The sequence below is a fragment of the Pholcus phalangioides genome, unplaced genomic scaffold, assembly GCF_987345545.1.
Source record: "Pholcus phalangioides strain wild (caught in Gottingen) unplaced genomic scaffold, Ppha-v1.0 ptg000037l_1, whole genome shotgun sequence".
NCBI classification, from domain to species: domain Eukaryota; kingdom Metazoa; phylum Arthropoda; class Arachnida; order Araneae; family Pholcidae; genus Pholcus; species Pholcus phalangioides.
Window position 1 is genome coordinate 3,690,946 of NW_028301624.1, and position 17,945 is coordinate 3,708,890.

A 17,945-nucleotide genomic window follows, 5' to 3' on the forward strand; every position below is an offset into this window, starting at 1 on the left:
TTTAATTTCGACAAACACACACTCTTCAGGTGCCACATCATCAATTATTCTTTTCGCACATAGAGAATTTTTGACTGCAATGAGAGATCCTCCTCCTGTTCGCTTGTTTGTGAGCACAAGGTTTCTATCTTGCCTAAACACAATGTATCTATTGTCAAAAAGTTCCGAGTCAGAAATGTCGTCTTGAAGCCATGTTTCATTTAAGCAGATTATATCATAGTTATTAGCCACGGAATTAAGCCATATATCACGAGATTTTGTTCGCAAACTATGTACGTTTTGATAGTAAAATGTATGCACTGCCGTAGCTCCACCATATTTCAGTCATTGTGGACAGTTCTCACCTGGGGTCTGTTCGGATCCGCTCGTTGCTTCCGCGTTGACAGCAGCTTCGTCAGCTTCAGTCTGATTTTCCTTAAGATGTCTCACTTTGTCTTTGACCCCTGCCGTATGCTGCTGGGCCCCATTCATCTCTAGCGGGTAGCCAATAGCTACGCCAGTGGTAACGAGTGAAGGAAAGTCACTCACCTTTGGGATCGTTGTCGAGGATTCTTTTCTATTGAAAATTGCGAATCAATTTGCGTCTTGATTCGAAGAATCGACAGACCACAATTCCCTGCTTGCGAATTCGCGTAAATAGTTGCTCTGTGAGAGTTATTAACCACCGGCACTAATATAGAAAAAATGTATTTTAATAATGAATGAAAATATAATTTTAATGTACGTTTTACGTATTTAAATGAAAATGTTAGTTTATTCATATTATTGTTTAGCCTTTTCTTCGAGACTACTGAATAATAAAAAATCTGACAAGTGACCTGATATGGAGAATCCCAGGAAGAAGAAGCAGCATTCAGGATGGGACAGAGAAAAGAATTCGGAAAAATGCTTAGAAAGGAAAAAGATTCAAAAACGTGTCGCAAGCTTCAGGACTTTCAGTGTTCAAATTGCAGATGTTCAACAGAATACGCAGTCAGAGAATAAATACATTTAATAACGCATGTTCGTCCTTCAAAGACAGTCTGAAAGGACAGAGGATACTGACGTTACTAATATCGAAAAGTCGTTGGTAGCTCCTTTTTCTTGCAATATCTTTCCGGAACCATGTTTAGCCAGTATTGCAAATGCTGACGAGGCATCAAATGGTCATTTTTCTAACGACAAAGGTCAAGGTGGCAAATACTGTGACAAATTGAAAAATCAATGTGACAAATACTGACGTGGCGTCAGTTGATAATTTTTCTAGTGACAACGGGGTAGAACAAGGTTCGTTCAAAGCTTCTCAAATTTGTTTAGGATCAATTGAAGACAATCCTGAAGAATTGATTGTTTCGCCAGTGGATCCAATGGCTGGATCCAATCAAACAAGCAAAATAAATGGGTCTTCAGAAAGTCCTTCAGGCTGTTCTTGTCCTTCAGATGTGTTGATTACCCTAATGATCTGTACCTATTTCGAGAAATTCCTGTGACGACAGATATTGTTCGCGTTTTAATCCAGATTGGTCAGCCTGGCTTGAAAAGTGGCTTTGAGCATTTCCTTAGAAATCAAGCAGGACGCCACTCTTCTTCCAATTGGGGTTTCAGAAAAGAAACTACTCCCAAACTCGTTAGACAATGGCTCATTTACTCACCACGAACAAATGCAATGTTTTGCTTCGATTGCTGGTTGTTCGGGAACAGAAATGATTGCTGAGGAAATCCAAAAAAGGGGATGCAATGCTTTTTTAAAGGAACAATTAAAATTGAAAATCATGAGAGAAGCGAAAAACACAAAAATACGACAAGAGCAATGTTTTTAACGTAATTTCGAATTGAGAAAAATAAAGTAATTTCGAAGGAAATTTCATCAGCAAAAGAGAAAGAAAGAGAAAAACAACAGATCCATCCTGAAAAGAATAGTCGATAATATTTTATATTTGGCTAAAAAAGGCTTGTCATTTCGGAGTCATCAAGAAAAGGTGAGGTTCCGGTAATTCGGATGAAAATTAGGGGAATTTTTTAGAACTCGTTAAATATGATTACACACTGGAACAACATTTGCTGACTTGTCATAAGAACGCAACCCATGTTAATGCTAAGATACAAAATTCATTGATTCAGCCGTTGTCAGCAGCACTACGTTCAAAAATCGTTCATGAAATCACAATGCAGCAGAATTCTTTGCTGTTATTGTAGACACCACCATTGGCATAAGTAGAATCGATCATTTTCCACTGTCTCTAAGGTACGTAACTCCCACAGGTGAAGCAGCAGAAAGATTTGTCACGTTCTGTGAATTACAAGGAGCATCATCTGAGATAATTTTCAATCTCTTGCAATCAGTCTTGAATGACTTAGGGTTATCTCTAAGAATGTGTTTTGGTCAGTCTTATGATGGAGGGAGCACAATGTATGGGACAGTTTCAGGTTTACAGATAAGAGTAAAAGCCCGCACGCCATTTTCATATATTGCTGTGTGCACAACCTGAATTTGGTTCTTGCGAATGCAATGAATTCGAAAATTGATGCACAATTGTTTCTTGGAACTTCAGAAGAAAGTTTTATATTTTTCAATGGAAGTCCAACTCAGATTTCAATTCTGAGAGATAAGCAGCAAAAAAAGTCTCGAAAACTACTGATTGACGCTAAAAAGACTGAGTGAAACCAGTTGGACGTCGGAAAAATACTCAGTGGTGGCAACTTTACAGAATCTGATTGGGATTTTGTCAGCACTGGAATGAACTCTGAATGAAGATAATCACCGCTAAAGATTATTGTTGTGGCCGGTATTACTGGTCAAAACAGTGGCGCCATTTGTATTGTGAAAATTGGGATGAGTGATGTCACTAAGGGTGCACACACAGGCGTGCTCCTCTCTCAGTTTTCGGACCAGGTAACCCTATGCATTAATACTTTTTGCTATTATTAATACGAGAAGCCACGTTAAGTTGAAACTTCTGCTGCCACATATTGAATATAAACAAAACCATCTGGTATGATTCTTAAAATAATTCTTTCTGGTTTTAAACCGATGTGCAGCATGAAAATTAACAACATGTGGAATGGAACTGTAAATTTTCATTTATATGTTGCATACGGTATAATCTCTATGCGCGATAATATCAATTGCTACATTGCTAAGTTTCTCGTGGGATCAAATCTTGCAGAAAACACCTAAATGTATAGTAACCGATATCTTCGAGCATGGAATTTATACCAATGAAAATGCAGAATAAAAATAACAAACTTATTTTGTTCTACCGTGCATAATACTTTCACACGCTGTACTGTAGATCGATCGGTTCAAGACCAACAACAATGTTATTCAAAGAATTATAACAGATAGTTTTGCTTCTAGTCCAATAGATGGCAGCAGGTATTTTTGTTTTCGAGCAATATTCATGTATAAAATGCACATAAATATTCTTTCTTCCATAGGAAAATCACCGGTACGGGAAAGCGTACTGCCTCCCCATCAACCCCTTCACCTTCGATTAGCCGAGAAAAATAAAACGAGACAAACAGCTTTAGCATTTATTGTTGAAAAATCCTGATTCTCCCTGGAAACCGGGACGTGTGACCAGCTTGGATTGTAACGAATCTTATTGTTAATTTTACCGAAAAGTAAAATTTAACAAAGAACTAGCGACCTTTGAAAACATATTTCGGCTGTATAACTAACACCTTTACTTGCAATTAAACAAATGTTTTTGGAATGTAATTGTTAAATTTAACTTGCATTTGATAATTTTTTTGGCAATAACTGCTGATATTCCCGTATGGATCCCGATTTTCCGTATTTTAATGAAGGAAATATATTGTGTCTTGGTATTTATTGTGTTGTGTGTGTATGTTTATACTTTTCTACTGGAACATCTTTCGTGAGCCGGATGTGATTCTTCTCGTGCCCGCTAAACGTAACATGCCGTGAACAGAATTTTAAGACTGGTATGGAGATGGAAATTTCCCGCCCCATCAAGATTTTGCGTATGCGAATTGCTACAGGATGTGGAGACTTCGTTTGAGAACAAGGAATGCAATTTGGACGAAGAATCCGGCCATGCTAATCAAACTTTATCGATAATTTTGTGGTTGCATCTTATGCTAGTTCCATCGAATGATTGTGTTTTTTTTGCTATCGCACTAGCAAAAAAAGTGAGTCAATCGTAAAACAGCTTCTATCGGCTCCACAATAACGACCGATTGGGTTCATGGTAAAGGTCCATTCCAAGTCTGTGTTGGAGAATTGCCAATTGAATATCGAGATGCATAGAATCCATGGTCAAACCAAAAGTGCCCACGGTATAATGCAGTGTTTCCCAACCTGTGGTCCCGACTTTGTAAGGGGGTCCACAGGATCTCATTTCCATTTACCACCATTGAAATACATTTGGTACATTTTTTGCGGTGGAATTGTAATTGATATTCAATTTTTATGATATCAAATACAACACATTTCGCATTTTACAGAAGGGTGGTGTCGAAATTGACCTTCTGCGCTGGATATGAAGACGTCTACAAGGAATCTCTACTACAAAGGGACGGCAGAGCATTTACCTTCACTACAAGGGGTCCACGACATGAAAATGTTTGGGAAACATGAATATTATATATTCGTTCGATTATCAACACGTGTTTTCTCTTACTGCTCAATCAAATACACTGGTAGTTTTTCGTTTAAACGATAGTTTACGTTCAAACATCATTTCATAATACATAATTTTGTTTTAGGAATGTTGATTGCCCTTTTTTAATGACGAGCTACAAGCGTTGAGAAATTGGCGACGTGCGAGATTGTACTGTCACCAAAATCTAAAAAAAATGTCTACTTTGGCAAAAGCTGATTCCAGTGATGGATTGCGAACAGAAGGCCGAATTTCTCCCGAAACTAGAACACCGATATAGTGTTTTGTAGGTTCTCTCGAAAGCTGATGGAATGGCCAAGTTATTTGTAAATTTGACCGATTCTAGCTAGAATAGTGTTCGCGATAACGGTGATTACACATTTTAGTGACAATTCGATTTTGCACTTCGTCAGTCTTTTAGCGCCTGTACCTCATCATTAAATCCAGGTATTCTGATTAAAAAAAATGGCGTCACCTTATGAGATCCTTTCTGCTCTATCCATGTATGTTTTGCGTGTATATTGATGCTAAAAAACTTCACGAATTCGGGAGATTATTCAGACTTGACGCATTTCTCTCTTCCATAGTCCATTATCGACCATAACAAGAAAACGGTTAGAGATAGGACAGGGTTGCTAAGGTGTTTTATGTTCCACTTGGGCTCGTCTACCACCCTATTTCGTTTGGCAGATTAGTTGCAGTTCACCCAATATACATCTGATGTAGTTTAAGTCCAAATATGATGACGAGTTCCATTGGATAAGCTAGAAGTGTGTAGCTATTGAGTGTGTAGCTTTCTGAATTGCTCCAGATAAATCTTCAGATTCACTCTTACTATAAACACGTTACTCTTAATATCATTGGGAAAATTCAATCTAATTATTATTATGATTGAGAAATTGTGAAAGATGATCATATTGTTCATTGTTTTTTTTCTTCTCCTCCGCACATAGGGTTATCAAAATTATTAACCACCTCACGTACAAGCTTTTGGCAGCAAATTTGGATTACCTTTATTTGACGAATCGGGGTAAAATCTGATAACCTCGCGCTAAGCTAACCGCACGTTAGAAAAAGGAAGGGAAAAGAAGAAAATATAAGAGAGATAATATAGTAGATAAGAGTTTTTTGTGTCTTTTACCCTTACCCCTACGTGTTGTCTTTCGCTCTTACATGCATATAGTAGGAAAAAAAAACATTGCATGTGTGTGTGTGGGGGGGGGGGGGAATCATTAACAGGAGTATAGGAAGAAAAGATGGAAATAAAATGCAACATTCAATTCATAGGGTTACTACAAAGCTTCGATATAAAGAGAGGAGATACACAGAGAACTTGCTTTAATTTATTCCGCTGGTATTTGGACGCAATATTACGTCCGTGATTTTGAAGGGGTTAAATTGTTTTAAGCATTATAGCTCTTTTTATGATGGAGAGCTTATGAAATCCTGATCCTTAGTCGGGGCATTTACTGTACGATCTTTTTAGCTTCGCGACAATAAGTGGATTATGTGAAGTTCGAATTTCGTCATAAAATGTCATCTTAATGATGTCCTTGAAATTACTACAATGATCACTCTTATCTGCACTTTTAATTGTGAGAATCTTTAAAATAAAAATTTTATTCATTAGGCATATATTTAACGTAGTTTATAACGTGATTCTATTGTTTCGTAATTTCGGACAGTAGTGTTTCTCAAATGATTATGCAGGTAGCTGATGGTCTCCGACCGTTGATGAACACTTCAACAGTCATCCCGAAGGAAGTTTCCATTGACTATAATGTGGATGGCTCGTCACTCCACAGGAGATTCTGTTTGCATCGATTATGCAAGGTGCACAGGAGGCACTAATGGTGTTTTCGTAGATCCAATCCGCATAATCCGTCACATTCACATACACTGTTGGTACATGTGTTCCACATACCTCAGTATTTGCGTATGAAACAACACTTACGAAAAAGCGATCCTTGTGACCATTAAGGGTAAAAGATTGTTGAAGGCATGAACAATTACAATCAGAACTAATAGTACAATTATGATCATGGAAAATAAAATTAGGGGTTAATTTAAATGTTAGTTTGGGAGGAGAATTTTATAAATTCAGTTTTTGATGGGTTTTTACCTGTAGGTCGTTAGAAATAAACCACTTTCGAATTCTAATTAAATCTGTATTGATTAGGTTAGTTAGACATTGGAAGTCGTCAACTGAGTAAAGTAATACTGTGTCATCGACGAAAGTTATTATGTTGCCATTTGATATTTAAGTTGCATGAATCATTTATGAATATGAAATATAATAATGGTCCCAAGACAGAGCCCTGAGGAACACCATTCACTACTTCTAATGGGGTGCTAAGGCTATTGTGGATTTTCACTGATTGTGATCTATGGGTTGAATAAGAAGCAATTATATTGGAGGCATTATCTATGATTCCGTAATTTGACAACTTATTTAGTGATATATAATGATTCACACTATCAAAAGCTTTTCTTATGTCAATAAATATTGCATTTTTTTTTATTTATCAATATTTTCGGCGGCAAATGATTTAGTAAATGATAGTAGAGCAGTTTCTGTATTTTTATTAGGAAGGAATCCAAAGTGATTGTTTGAGATGAAATTGACATGTGGCGAGAAAGAAAAGAATTCTATTTCTGATAATTCTGTTCATTTAGTTTCCCCTCAACGTTTTGTTTATTGCATGCGTTTGCATTAATAAATCAGTTTGTCAATTTTCAAGTTATTCTATTTTTCCGAAATTCCCTATAGCCTACATGATTTGAGATTGCTTTCTTCATATTCATCTTGTAATGCCATTATGTGTAAAGTTTATGTCACAATACCAATTGTTTCCGTTCGTACAGTTGATCTACCCCACCTGCCTTGCAAACGTTGATTCCTGCATATCATTTCAGTCGAATGAATAGGTCATTACGATTCCTATCTTACAATGGCGCATTATCTCAAATAAATGAATGAATGCATTTTTTCCGGGAAAATTACTCAGAATGAAGAAATTCACACCTGTTGGTGAAAAAAAAGAATGAATTCTCATTCCAATTGACGGGAGATACTCATTTATCACCAATTCTCCAGACACCGAAGGCGTTTGCTCTTGCTTTGTTGAAATCTTTTAGAAATTATCAGTTTTGTACCTGAATATTTTACGGGAAAATGATATCTGCATCGGTGATTTTAAAGCTTGAAATTGTACTTCAAGTCTTAGTGCGTTTTGTTAGCGGATCTGAAACCATAAATGTAAGTTCTTTTCGATTTTTTCTTTGACACTACATAGAGTATCCAATATGAAAAGATGTCCAGACAACAAATGTATCTTAGAAACATATAGGGTGTCCTGTAAGTGCTAATGCGGCCTTTATCTCATCAGCCATCCATAGTAGAGGTATAGTTTCAATTTAAAAATACTGAAAAGGCGTTCAAAAATTACCCTGTACCATTTTTGAGAGTGAAAATACAGTGTATAACAAAATATAAAATCTAAATTTTTATACGATTCACCCCGTCCTTCAATTTCCAACGAGAAAGGTTCACACCTACGACGGACGGTTGATGAGATAGAGGCCGCATTAGCACTTAAAGGACACTGTATAAAATTACATTTCCGCGCGGAAAATAATGTTTCCCATTCTTGGTGTCATGGAGGTCGGCTTTTACCTGGACATCCATGAAATGTTTTTTACTCTCCAAATAATTGGGAAATTCGTGAATGAGCAACTACAGAATCTGTGTGAGAATCTCGCCCGAGAAAAGTGAAACTTATAGGTCTGATATGACTAGATTCACGAATTTTCGAAAATTTTTGATTATTATAAATATTCCAATACAATATAAATTATGTCAAATAAAGTTTAAAAATGCATTAACAACAGTTTTCCCGCATGATAAAATATTCCGACATCAATGTAATTCAATAAAAATTTATTCAAAATGCAATAAGTTGTGTGTTTATGACAGCGCAGCCGTTTTGCAAAAAGGAAAAAGAGAAGCAAAAAGAAAAATTAAAAAAAAATTAAAGCTTTTACAAGGAATGGAAACTTTTTCACACGAGGGGGGAAAAAATTACTTCTACGAACCTTGTGGTCTTCAGGTTAACAGTCCGATACAGTACCACCTACACCAATTCAGCTGTCGGATAAGGGCCTAAAGTCTGTTTGATACCCACAAAAGCATATCATTTCAGTAAAACGTAAAATTTTGATTTTTTTCGGAATGTGTTACTACTTTCATCACTCGCTAACATTAACCACGGAATTTGCATTTTTGCCTTACGCGAATTGAAGTAAACATTGCTTGGATGGCATACAGCTTGTTAATCGAAGTTATAATGTTAATAACGAAGGGCCTGAAAGCACAGGCCTGAAAGCAACTTAAATTACTTCTGGAAACTGAAAATGAACAATTTTGACTTAATTTCCTGATGATACATCATCTGTATATTTAGGAGATGGTGATATCATTAATATGATAAAATAGCGTGACAATAGAAGCGAAAACCTGAATATGAAATTTGGAAAGTCAGTAGATCATACGATGGATACGAAATAATCTGAGTATGACACAATTGGTTTGTGTTACCTAAAATAAGACCTATAAACATATTTGATTTCAGAAATTTCCAAATATCTATCTAATACTAATTGAACGGCTAACAAAAAACGGCTAACAAATTATAACAAAGAACTTATCCTCTTCAGGATGAAATGCTTAGCGCGATTCCAGGTGCTGAAGTGGTGAAAAATGATGCGAATATAGGCGAAACAACTCTCATTCACGTGCATAGTTTCGTTATCTGAGACTTGTGTTGTGTATGGAGTGATAAATGCGTTTCAATGAACGCCGATTTTCCGTAAAACAGACTAACTCTTTGCTGGCTAGAGAAGTTTCGCTTCAAGAAAAAGACTGAAGATCGATCTGATATGTCTCGTATATACTACTACTGTACATCACAGACAGCAACAGACCTACAAACAGTATAAATGTAGTTCAGTCATAACACATCGCTTACTTCACTTCTGAAATATAGATGGCGGCACTGAAAAATCACACACAACTTCTACATACGCATTCACACTGTTAGGTACACACACAGTTACACTTCCGGCATAGCTCACTAGGTAGTAAATTGCCTATGGTGATAGACCTGAGTTGTGCTCTGTTTGAAAGAATGAAAGTAATGTATATAATCAGTTTTATGTAGTTCCAATTATTATTTTTTTTCTGCTTGAAACTGAAAAGTCTATTGATAAATCTGCGAGAGCGACACCTTCTGACGAATTATAATAATAAATTAATCATTGGCGACAATTCGAAACTTGGAGATAATTACTACCTGAGACCAGTGTTTTTTACAGTATTAATTACATAGCATACTTAATACTTAATGTACATACTTATTTATACTTATTTATTAATAAGATTATTAATAAATAATTAATATACACCGCCAGGATGGTACAATGGTAGTCGGCTAAAGTTTTCTGCGTCTCCTAACTTCGAGGCGGGAATGCGAGACGATTCCTCAGTTAAAAAGTCTCGCCACATAGTGCAACAGTCCTACAACGCTACAAGTATTCAAGCATTACACGTCACTCAAAATCTGAAATATAGATGACAGCACCAAAAATTCATGTATAACACTATACTCACACTTCCGGCACAATTCGATCGGTAGTAAATTGCTGATGACGATAGACCAGATTGGAGAACGTTTTCGAAAAATAAAAATTACTAATTAAGTAGAAATTCTGCAGAGAGAGGGAATGTGTACGAGCTGCATTAGAGGTCAAGTAGCAGTAAGTAGTATTTACTTAGATAAATATAGCATTAACGAGACTAGTTATTGACCCAAGACATTATTAAGACAAGATTAATGTCATAATAATCTTGGAAAGTAATGCCAGAAAACACTGATTTCATCCTGATAAGAGCTCCGAGTTTCCAGAAGAAGAGTCTCGCACACGCTAATTTATTTTTCAACTCAAACCTTCCCCATTCTTAGATCGTTATAAGAGTTTGCTGAAGGTCTATTTCAGTTGAGTGTTTGAATGTTAAACATATTATGTTCATGTTCAATCAAAATCTCTTTTTTTCTAGAGGACACACGATACAAACAAATTTATGCTGCGTTCACCCTATGAACAATTTCCCATGAGGAGGGTTGAATACGCTGGAGATGAACGTATGAATGCATTTTTTTTCTGTTGCCATAAAATCAAAATAAAAAATTGAATATTTGCGCGTGGGTTAATCCGAATAAGGATTCCACACAATCGGCAACTTTCTGCAGCTGGAAAACGAGTTTTATATTCTAGTCAGACGAGGTTGGACTGAAATGTCAGTCCCTCGCTTGCGATGTGATAATAAAAATAGTTTTCGATTCGGTGCATAAACTGATTTCGTTATTGTTACAGGTGCGGAATGCGATTGCTCGCCTTCACAACTTATCGTCGGTGGACTGGACGCTAGTGAAGGAATGTTTCCATACGCCGTAAGTTTTCGCTTCATGCACACTCAATTCGAGGTCCTAATTTAACAAGAATAACGATATTCACAATTCTAACAGGAAATCGTTGATGTACGAGTACTTGTAAACTGTAATATACATGTCCACATCGACGAGAACTTTATTTCACTGCGGCTCACTCTCTGCAAATATCATTTTCACTAGGTCTTCATTCAATTAATGACACCATCTAAGACAACACCGAATGCCTACGATAAGGATGGCCGATGCGGCGGGACTTTGATCACAAACAGACACGTGTTGACAGCTGCTCACTGTTGTTACGGGTAAGTACTTCAAGTTAACACACATCACTGGTGCGATTGACACCTTGACACATGATCGGACGAATGAAAAAACAAAACAAAAAAACACTTTATTTGTACAATCATTCGGGGACCACAAGTGTTTTGTCCGACAGTTTTTCCCCAAGCCGTGGTTATATTCATACGTCCCATTTTTCCAGGGAACAAAATAACACTTTATCCTACTGAATATAATGCGGATTTCCTCTATTTTTCGTAAAAATGATCATTTTGTGAATTTTTCAGAATATTTTTTAAATATTTTAAATTGTGTTAATTCGATTATCACAATGAAAACGATTACATTAAATGCCCGGAGACCGGTAAACATTTTACCAAGGCCAGCATTAGGCCGGTATTACACAATAAAAGTTTGGTAAAATTCCTTCCATAAAACTTGAAAAATCTAACCAATAAGGTTATTGGTTACATTCTAGAAAATGCAACCGTTGACCTTATTGGCTGCATTTTTCAAGTTTTATAAAAAGACTTTAACCAAACTTTTATAGTGTAATACCGGCCTTACACTATGAAAGTCTGATAAAAGTTCATTTATTTATTATATACAAAACCTAAGCAAGGCCAGTAGGCTATAACCTTCGCTTATAAAACTTGAAAAGGAGGAAAAAGCAGTAGTATAAGCACCCTTCTTGGCACTGCTTGGCGCCAAGAAGAAAAAAATGAATACCACAGTACAATATATATTGCAAATATATATTTTCGCGAATATAATGTAATATATACGAAAAAAAAAAACGTTTCCGAATACTTTATCAGTGACTACACTTGCAGGCCGAACTAGGCCCGCAAACGACGCCGCTTCGCTCCTCCGGCCGTTAAAACGGGGGGCCCTGCCCCCGGACTGAAAATATCAACTCTGTTTCCGCCACAACCGAAAACATGGCAATATTATTTCACTGAGCAGGATTAAAGCCGTAGCAAACAGAGAGAAGCCATTATAATCCAGTTGAAGCAGGCAAGCACAGCAAAAAATAAACAAAGGTTTCCGAGGTGCCACAGTTGGCGACTTTCTGAAGGGGTCTAAACTGCGTGCCACCCACGTATTATCTAGTTGTCACTTATACGTTCGTTAAGTGAATTGCGTTTTAACCCATTGCGACTTGCAGTAGCCCTATATTTCCCGCTACTGGTGATTTTTTTTAGCAGTTTGAGCGATAGACGGCAACTTTACCTGCCTTTGACAATTTTTTTCGCCTATAATTGACAACTTTATTTGCCTTTGACAATTTTTTAGTTGAAATAGAAATGTGTTCTGGATGTAATTGGTAATTGTATTTTCCCATGACCGTTTTGGTTGTCATTGCCAACTTTAATAGTCCTTTACAATTGTTTTGGTTGTTACTAGCAACTTGGCTTTAGCAATTTTTCAGTGATAATTGCGATATCCCGTATGGATCACGATTTTCCGTATTTTTACGACCAAAATATGGTCAGCTCATGTTTTTTTTTTGTATTGTACTTTTTTACCGGACCAACTTTCGTAGGCCGCATTTGGCCCACGGGCAGGAGGTTGTGCACCCCTGCTCTACATTATAATTCTTACATAAAATAATGCATACTATACCTATATCAGTGTATAGAATTTTTAATATTGGATACTTTCTCTTAAATAAATTAACCAGATTCCCAAGCGGAGATTACGCTGTTTTGAGCATCAGCAACGTGAACGTATTGGACGATGGCCGGAAGATATCGAGGATATCCACAAAATACGTAGTTCATCCGGAATATGATAAATTGACGCATAACAACGACATCGCCCTGATCGAGTTTGATCCACCAGTCGAATTAGGATACGACTATTTCCTCGGAATCGACGTCAAAGCGGCCATGATGCCGTCCGAGAACTTTGCAATGAAGCCCGGAACCATGCTCAGTGCCATTGGATGGGGTCTACGACATGTTGTGGGTATGGATTTTTGTTTCCCCCCCCCCCTCCCATGATTTCCATTTATAGTTCTCGAGAATGAAGAAGTTTCCATGAAATATCTAGATGTAGACTGACCAGATTTGCAGATTTAAGGTAAACACACTCATGGGAATCGATAAAAATTTGATTGAAATTTATGGAGATTATTTTGCTTTATTTCTGAATACGTTTATAACATCACCAATGTTTTATTATGGCCTAACTCTGGTCGTAGAAGTTTGATCGATTTCTTTTTCAATTGGGTTAGATACTCTTTTTCACTCCTTTAGCCCAGTGGTTCTCAAACTATAGTCTCCCGGGGCTCCCTTTAATAGTTAAGTAGATGTTTTCACACCCACTTATAAAAGAACCCCTTTAAAGCATAATAGGCACATAAATAAATATCTCCAGAGCTCACCGAACGCTCTATACAAAATTCGGCGAAGCCTTCGGGAGAAAATTTCTTTGATCAGTTTTGACTCAGGTTTCAAAAGGATATGTGATCTGGTAATTTGCCGCGGGCCGCTTGAATGATCTAGAACTATGCCACATTGGTGATGTGGTATCCCACCGAGGGCCACTGAGATACTCTGAAACTGTGCCGTGGATCACTTAGGTGATCCGTATCTGTGTAGCGAGCTGTTCGAGTGATTTGGAACAGTACCACGTTGGTGTAGAACTCTACCATGGGCTACTCAAGTGATTTGTAAAATGCGCCGCGAGTCCCTACTAAGTAATCTTAACAGTGACGGGGTCCCTGAAGTGATCTGAAAATGTACCGCTGGCCATTTAAGTGATCTGTAAATAACCCACTTAGTTCAAGACTACAAAATTAGGTTTCAGGTCCCCGGCCACACCAGATGAATCTAAGGGTCACGGGTTGAGTATACATGCTGCAGCCTTTCATTTAAAATGTATTCACTCAAATTTTTTTCTTCAGATTTTTCCAAACCATCAATTCTGCAATACGTTTATCTTCCGGTGGTTGACTATGACACTTGCGATAAGCGAGTGGCCAGACCAGTCGACAGAAGGATAAAATTTTGCGCCGGAGGAAACCGGAACCAGGACGCTTGCCACGTGAGTACAATAACTCCAATTGCAAAAACATAAACTTCAAAAACCAATCAACAAAAAATAATTAAAAGGTGTGGGTGTTTTTTTGTGTTTTTTTCACAAAACAAGTTCCGAAAAAGCCACACAATGGCAATTGCCCAATAAAATGGAGGAAGGAAAAGAAGAAATTTCTATATCAATCAATATACGTATTGCTTTTCAATTGTGTCCCTTTTTTCAAAAGAAATCTGCAATTTTCAGCCGATCTCCGCCAATTTCTGCATCAAACAGAGATAGAAATCTATGACTACCTCTGGTTACTTTAAAACTCCGTTAAGACGCGATTGTTACACATGCTTTTGTTTTTATTTAAGTAATGCTCTAATTACGAATACAGTCGAATCCCGTTTCAACGAACACTTTTCTAATCTCCCAGATATCTTTACATAGCGATAATGCAAATACCTAAAATTCCTTTATAACGAAATTTCGTTGTAACGAATCCGATCTCTTGGAGTTCGTTATAACGGGATCCGACTGTATATCGAGAAAACCTTCGACAGCGCCGTTCATTCTATCGGTGATGGAATTTCTATGCGTTAACTAAATCCAGCACCTCTGGACTTTATAAATTATTGAAATTCTTTGTATTGCAAATTGATGATAAGGGTAGTTGCGATGATTATAGATAAAACAAGTAGAAAAACAATTACCAAACGTTAATTACAGAACGTTTTTTTAGGGTGGTGCTCACCCCGACATGGTTCAAATTATTTTCTCTATTTTTAGATAGATCGACCGACACAGATTAGTTAAAAACCTGAATTCAACCAATCCGTCCCATCCAAAAATAGTGACTTTCCCTTTATATCCGACATTGCGGAAAGTAGAATAAGAAGAATATTATAATAAAGTAAAAGCATAAATGTAATGCCGATAATAGATAGTTATCATGTAAATTATTTGGTTGGTCAATTTAGTTCTAATTAAAGACAAAACAGAACAATGTATTTGAAAGAATTAGTTAATTCAAAACAAATTATTTATCGTGGTGCTTTAAAGTACCGTCGGGAGATAAAAGGGTTATACCATGTCGTTGAATACCGCCCTTAGCCGCCAAATCTACACTCGTCAATATATAGAAAAAGGTTTGTTCAGTGCTGTCGGATGAATCTAATAATGTAGTTTTCCACATGCACGTTTATAATGATATTGTTCCGGATATAATGTCTCACACATGCGCTTGAAATAAGCAGAGGGTGAAATAATTCGCAGGACGTCAGAGATTTATTCACGGAACAATTTTTACGGTCATTCACAAGCAGCGATACACGCTAACCAAAGAACGACCTACAGAATAAGATTTCTCGCATTCAGAATGAAGTATAACAAAACTGACTCCTCTCTTGTGAGAGCATCACTTTTGACAAGTACGGGGAAAGCTTCGAGAAAACGAAGATTCGAAAGAATGCTATTTCATAATTTCAAATTTGTGGCGCTACTAGACGGGCAGAAAACTACCCTTTAAGAAGAATCTGGATGCTTCGCGTTGCACCTTCACATCCTCCTTTAGCAATAGGACTCATAGCCGTCGCCAAAAGTGACAAATTTGCAAATTTTGAGGAGTTTCTAACAAGATCGCTATCGATTATTTACAGGTAAAAAAATTAGGGGTGAAAAAAGTTAATGAAGTTTTCATGGGCTCTAATGTGGTTCTCATCTGGTCATGAACTCCAGTCAGTATCCTATCCCCTAGGGGGACAGAGAGGGTGCCACGGTTGGTCTGGAGGAGGATATGAACTCCATGAGTTCATGGCCTCTAATTTTATGTCCCTGACAGACAGAATTTTATTCAGATCGAAATTACGATGAAAATGCTGTTGAAAAAAGCATTGAAAACTGCGCATGTCATGATTAACGAACTGAAGTTGTGAAATAACGGAACCTGTGAAGAAATACAGATGTGTCATACGGAAATAACAACGGGATTTTACGCATGACACTTTCGGCACAATATGGTAAATCGGTGCGAAACTACGTATCACCCAATCAAAAAAAATCAAATCGTTTCCAAACACAGCATAAGAACATCAAATTTCGAATGAAAAACAACGGAAAATTGGTCATATTACCATCAGACACCTTATAAATTCCGATAAAGTTATATACGTGATGGAATTCCAGTTTTGGATTCTCCTCAACCTGTACGTGAATATTTTTTACTTACTATATTATTTTAAATGTACTTCTAATATAATATAGAAGTACATTTTACTGATCCCATATAGATGCAATCACTGTAAGTAAGTGACTAAGCAATGCTTGATTCACGCATGGCTCCAAGAATAACTTTGAATTCGCACATAAAGTTATTTTCTCTCATTTAAGAAATGTAAAATTTATTTTTATATTTCCAGGGTGATTCAGGAGGTGGCATATTTTTGCCTTCAGCCAATCACGGGACTAACATTCTTGTTGGCATCGTTTCATACTTGGACGTAGGATTTTGCGGATCGGGTACACCATCGACGTATGTCAATGTGACTGAGTATGCGGATTGGATCCATGCGAACTCAATGAGTGCCTCTTGCAAACCTTGCATAATAGATGAAAAACAGATCAGCTATTATTAATGGATCAGCTGCTATCTACAGTCGGAGACGCTCTGCAGGCCGCATAATTACATAAGAAACACGATTGTCGAAATTTTCCGAGCAATAAAATCACGTTATAAATAACGCCGAGTATTTGCCATAATATATATTTCTCATAATTTACTTCATAAGAAATGTTATTCTGAACATAATCACATTTAATTAACATAACATAGCAGGACGTCATCAAGATGATACTTCATGACACGAGATTTACATTTCAAATCTCGTGTCATGAAGACCCTTTACTATCACTACAGGCCATTGAAAATAATTACCCTTATATAATCTTATGTAACTTGAAGTATTATTTTCTTCTGAGTCATTTGTTAACAATGACGTCTTTTAAAACATAAGTCGGCCAGGAGCCCTTAAGAGCATGGGGGGGGGGGGAAGGCATGTGATAACGGGATTTCGTACTATGATTTACGGAAGATGTATGTGAATTACAGACGTACAGGGTGTCCTGTAAGTGCTGATGCGGCTTTTATCTCATCAACCGTTCGTCGCAGAGGTATGATTACAATTTCAAAAAATGCTCAAAAGGTATTCAGAAATTACCCTGTACCAGTTTTAAGAGTGAAAATATGGTGTGTCACGAAATAAAAAAATCTAAATTTTCATACGGCCCCCTTTGTCCTTCAACTTCCAATCAGAAAGTCTTGCCCTGCTTCCTCCTTAGGCCAACAGAAAAAATTCCATGCTTCTATGAGTGCAATATTCGCTAAGATATTCAAATTCACAAAACTAAGAAAATTTGTGAAACAGAAAAAATTAATGAACATCGCTCCTCTTCATTTTTATGCTGTTTTTTTTCTTAAACTTTCCCCGATTTTTGAATTCGAATATCTCAGCCAATCGCAAACGTGAAT

At 36.9% G+C, this 17,945-nt stretch overlaps 1 protein-coding gene across 1 annotated transcript; it reads left to right on the forward strand.

Annotated features, from left to right (window-relative positions):
• The first annotated feature begins 7,682 nt into the window (after window positions 1–7,682).
• On the forward strand, window positions 7,683–17,151 carry LOC149065937 (chymotrypsin-1-like). The gene is made up of 7 exons (XM_089253342.1): window positions 7,683–7,863; window positions 10,720–10,804; window positions 11,037–11,113; window positions 11,294–11,415; window positions 13,077–13,363; window positions 14,304–14,443; window positions 16,837–17,151. Exons 1-7 carry the CDS (start codon window positions 7,780–7,782, stop codon window positions 17,050–17,052), a joined length of 1,011 nt encoding a protein of 336 aa, XP_089109468.1. The 5' UTR covers window positions 7,683–7,779; the 3' UTR covers window positions 17,053–17,151.
• The last annotated feature ends 794 nt before the right edge of the window (window positions 17,152–17,945 follow it).

Excerpts from the sequence above, each read along its gene's own strand:
- LOC149065937 (XM_089253342.1), top strand. The coding sequence starts at position 7,780 with ATGATATCTGCATCGGTGATTTTAAAGCTTGAAATTGTACTTCAAGTC. Across the intron at positions 11,114-11,293 it reads AAGGAATGTTTCCATACGCC|GTCTTCATTCAATTAATGAC; the intron begins GTAAGTTTTCGC and ends CATTTTCACTAG. Across the intron at positions 11,416-13,076 it reads GCTGCTCACTGTTGTTACGG|ATTCCCAAGCGGAGATTACG; the intron begins GTAAGTACTTCA and ends TAAATTAACCAG.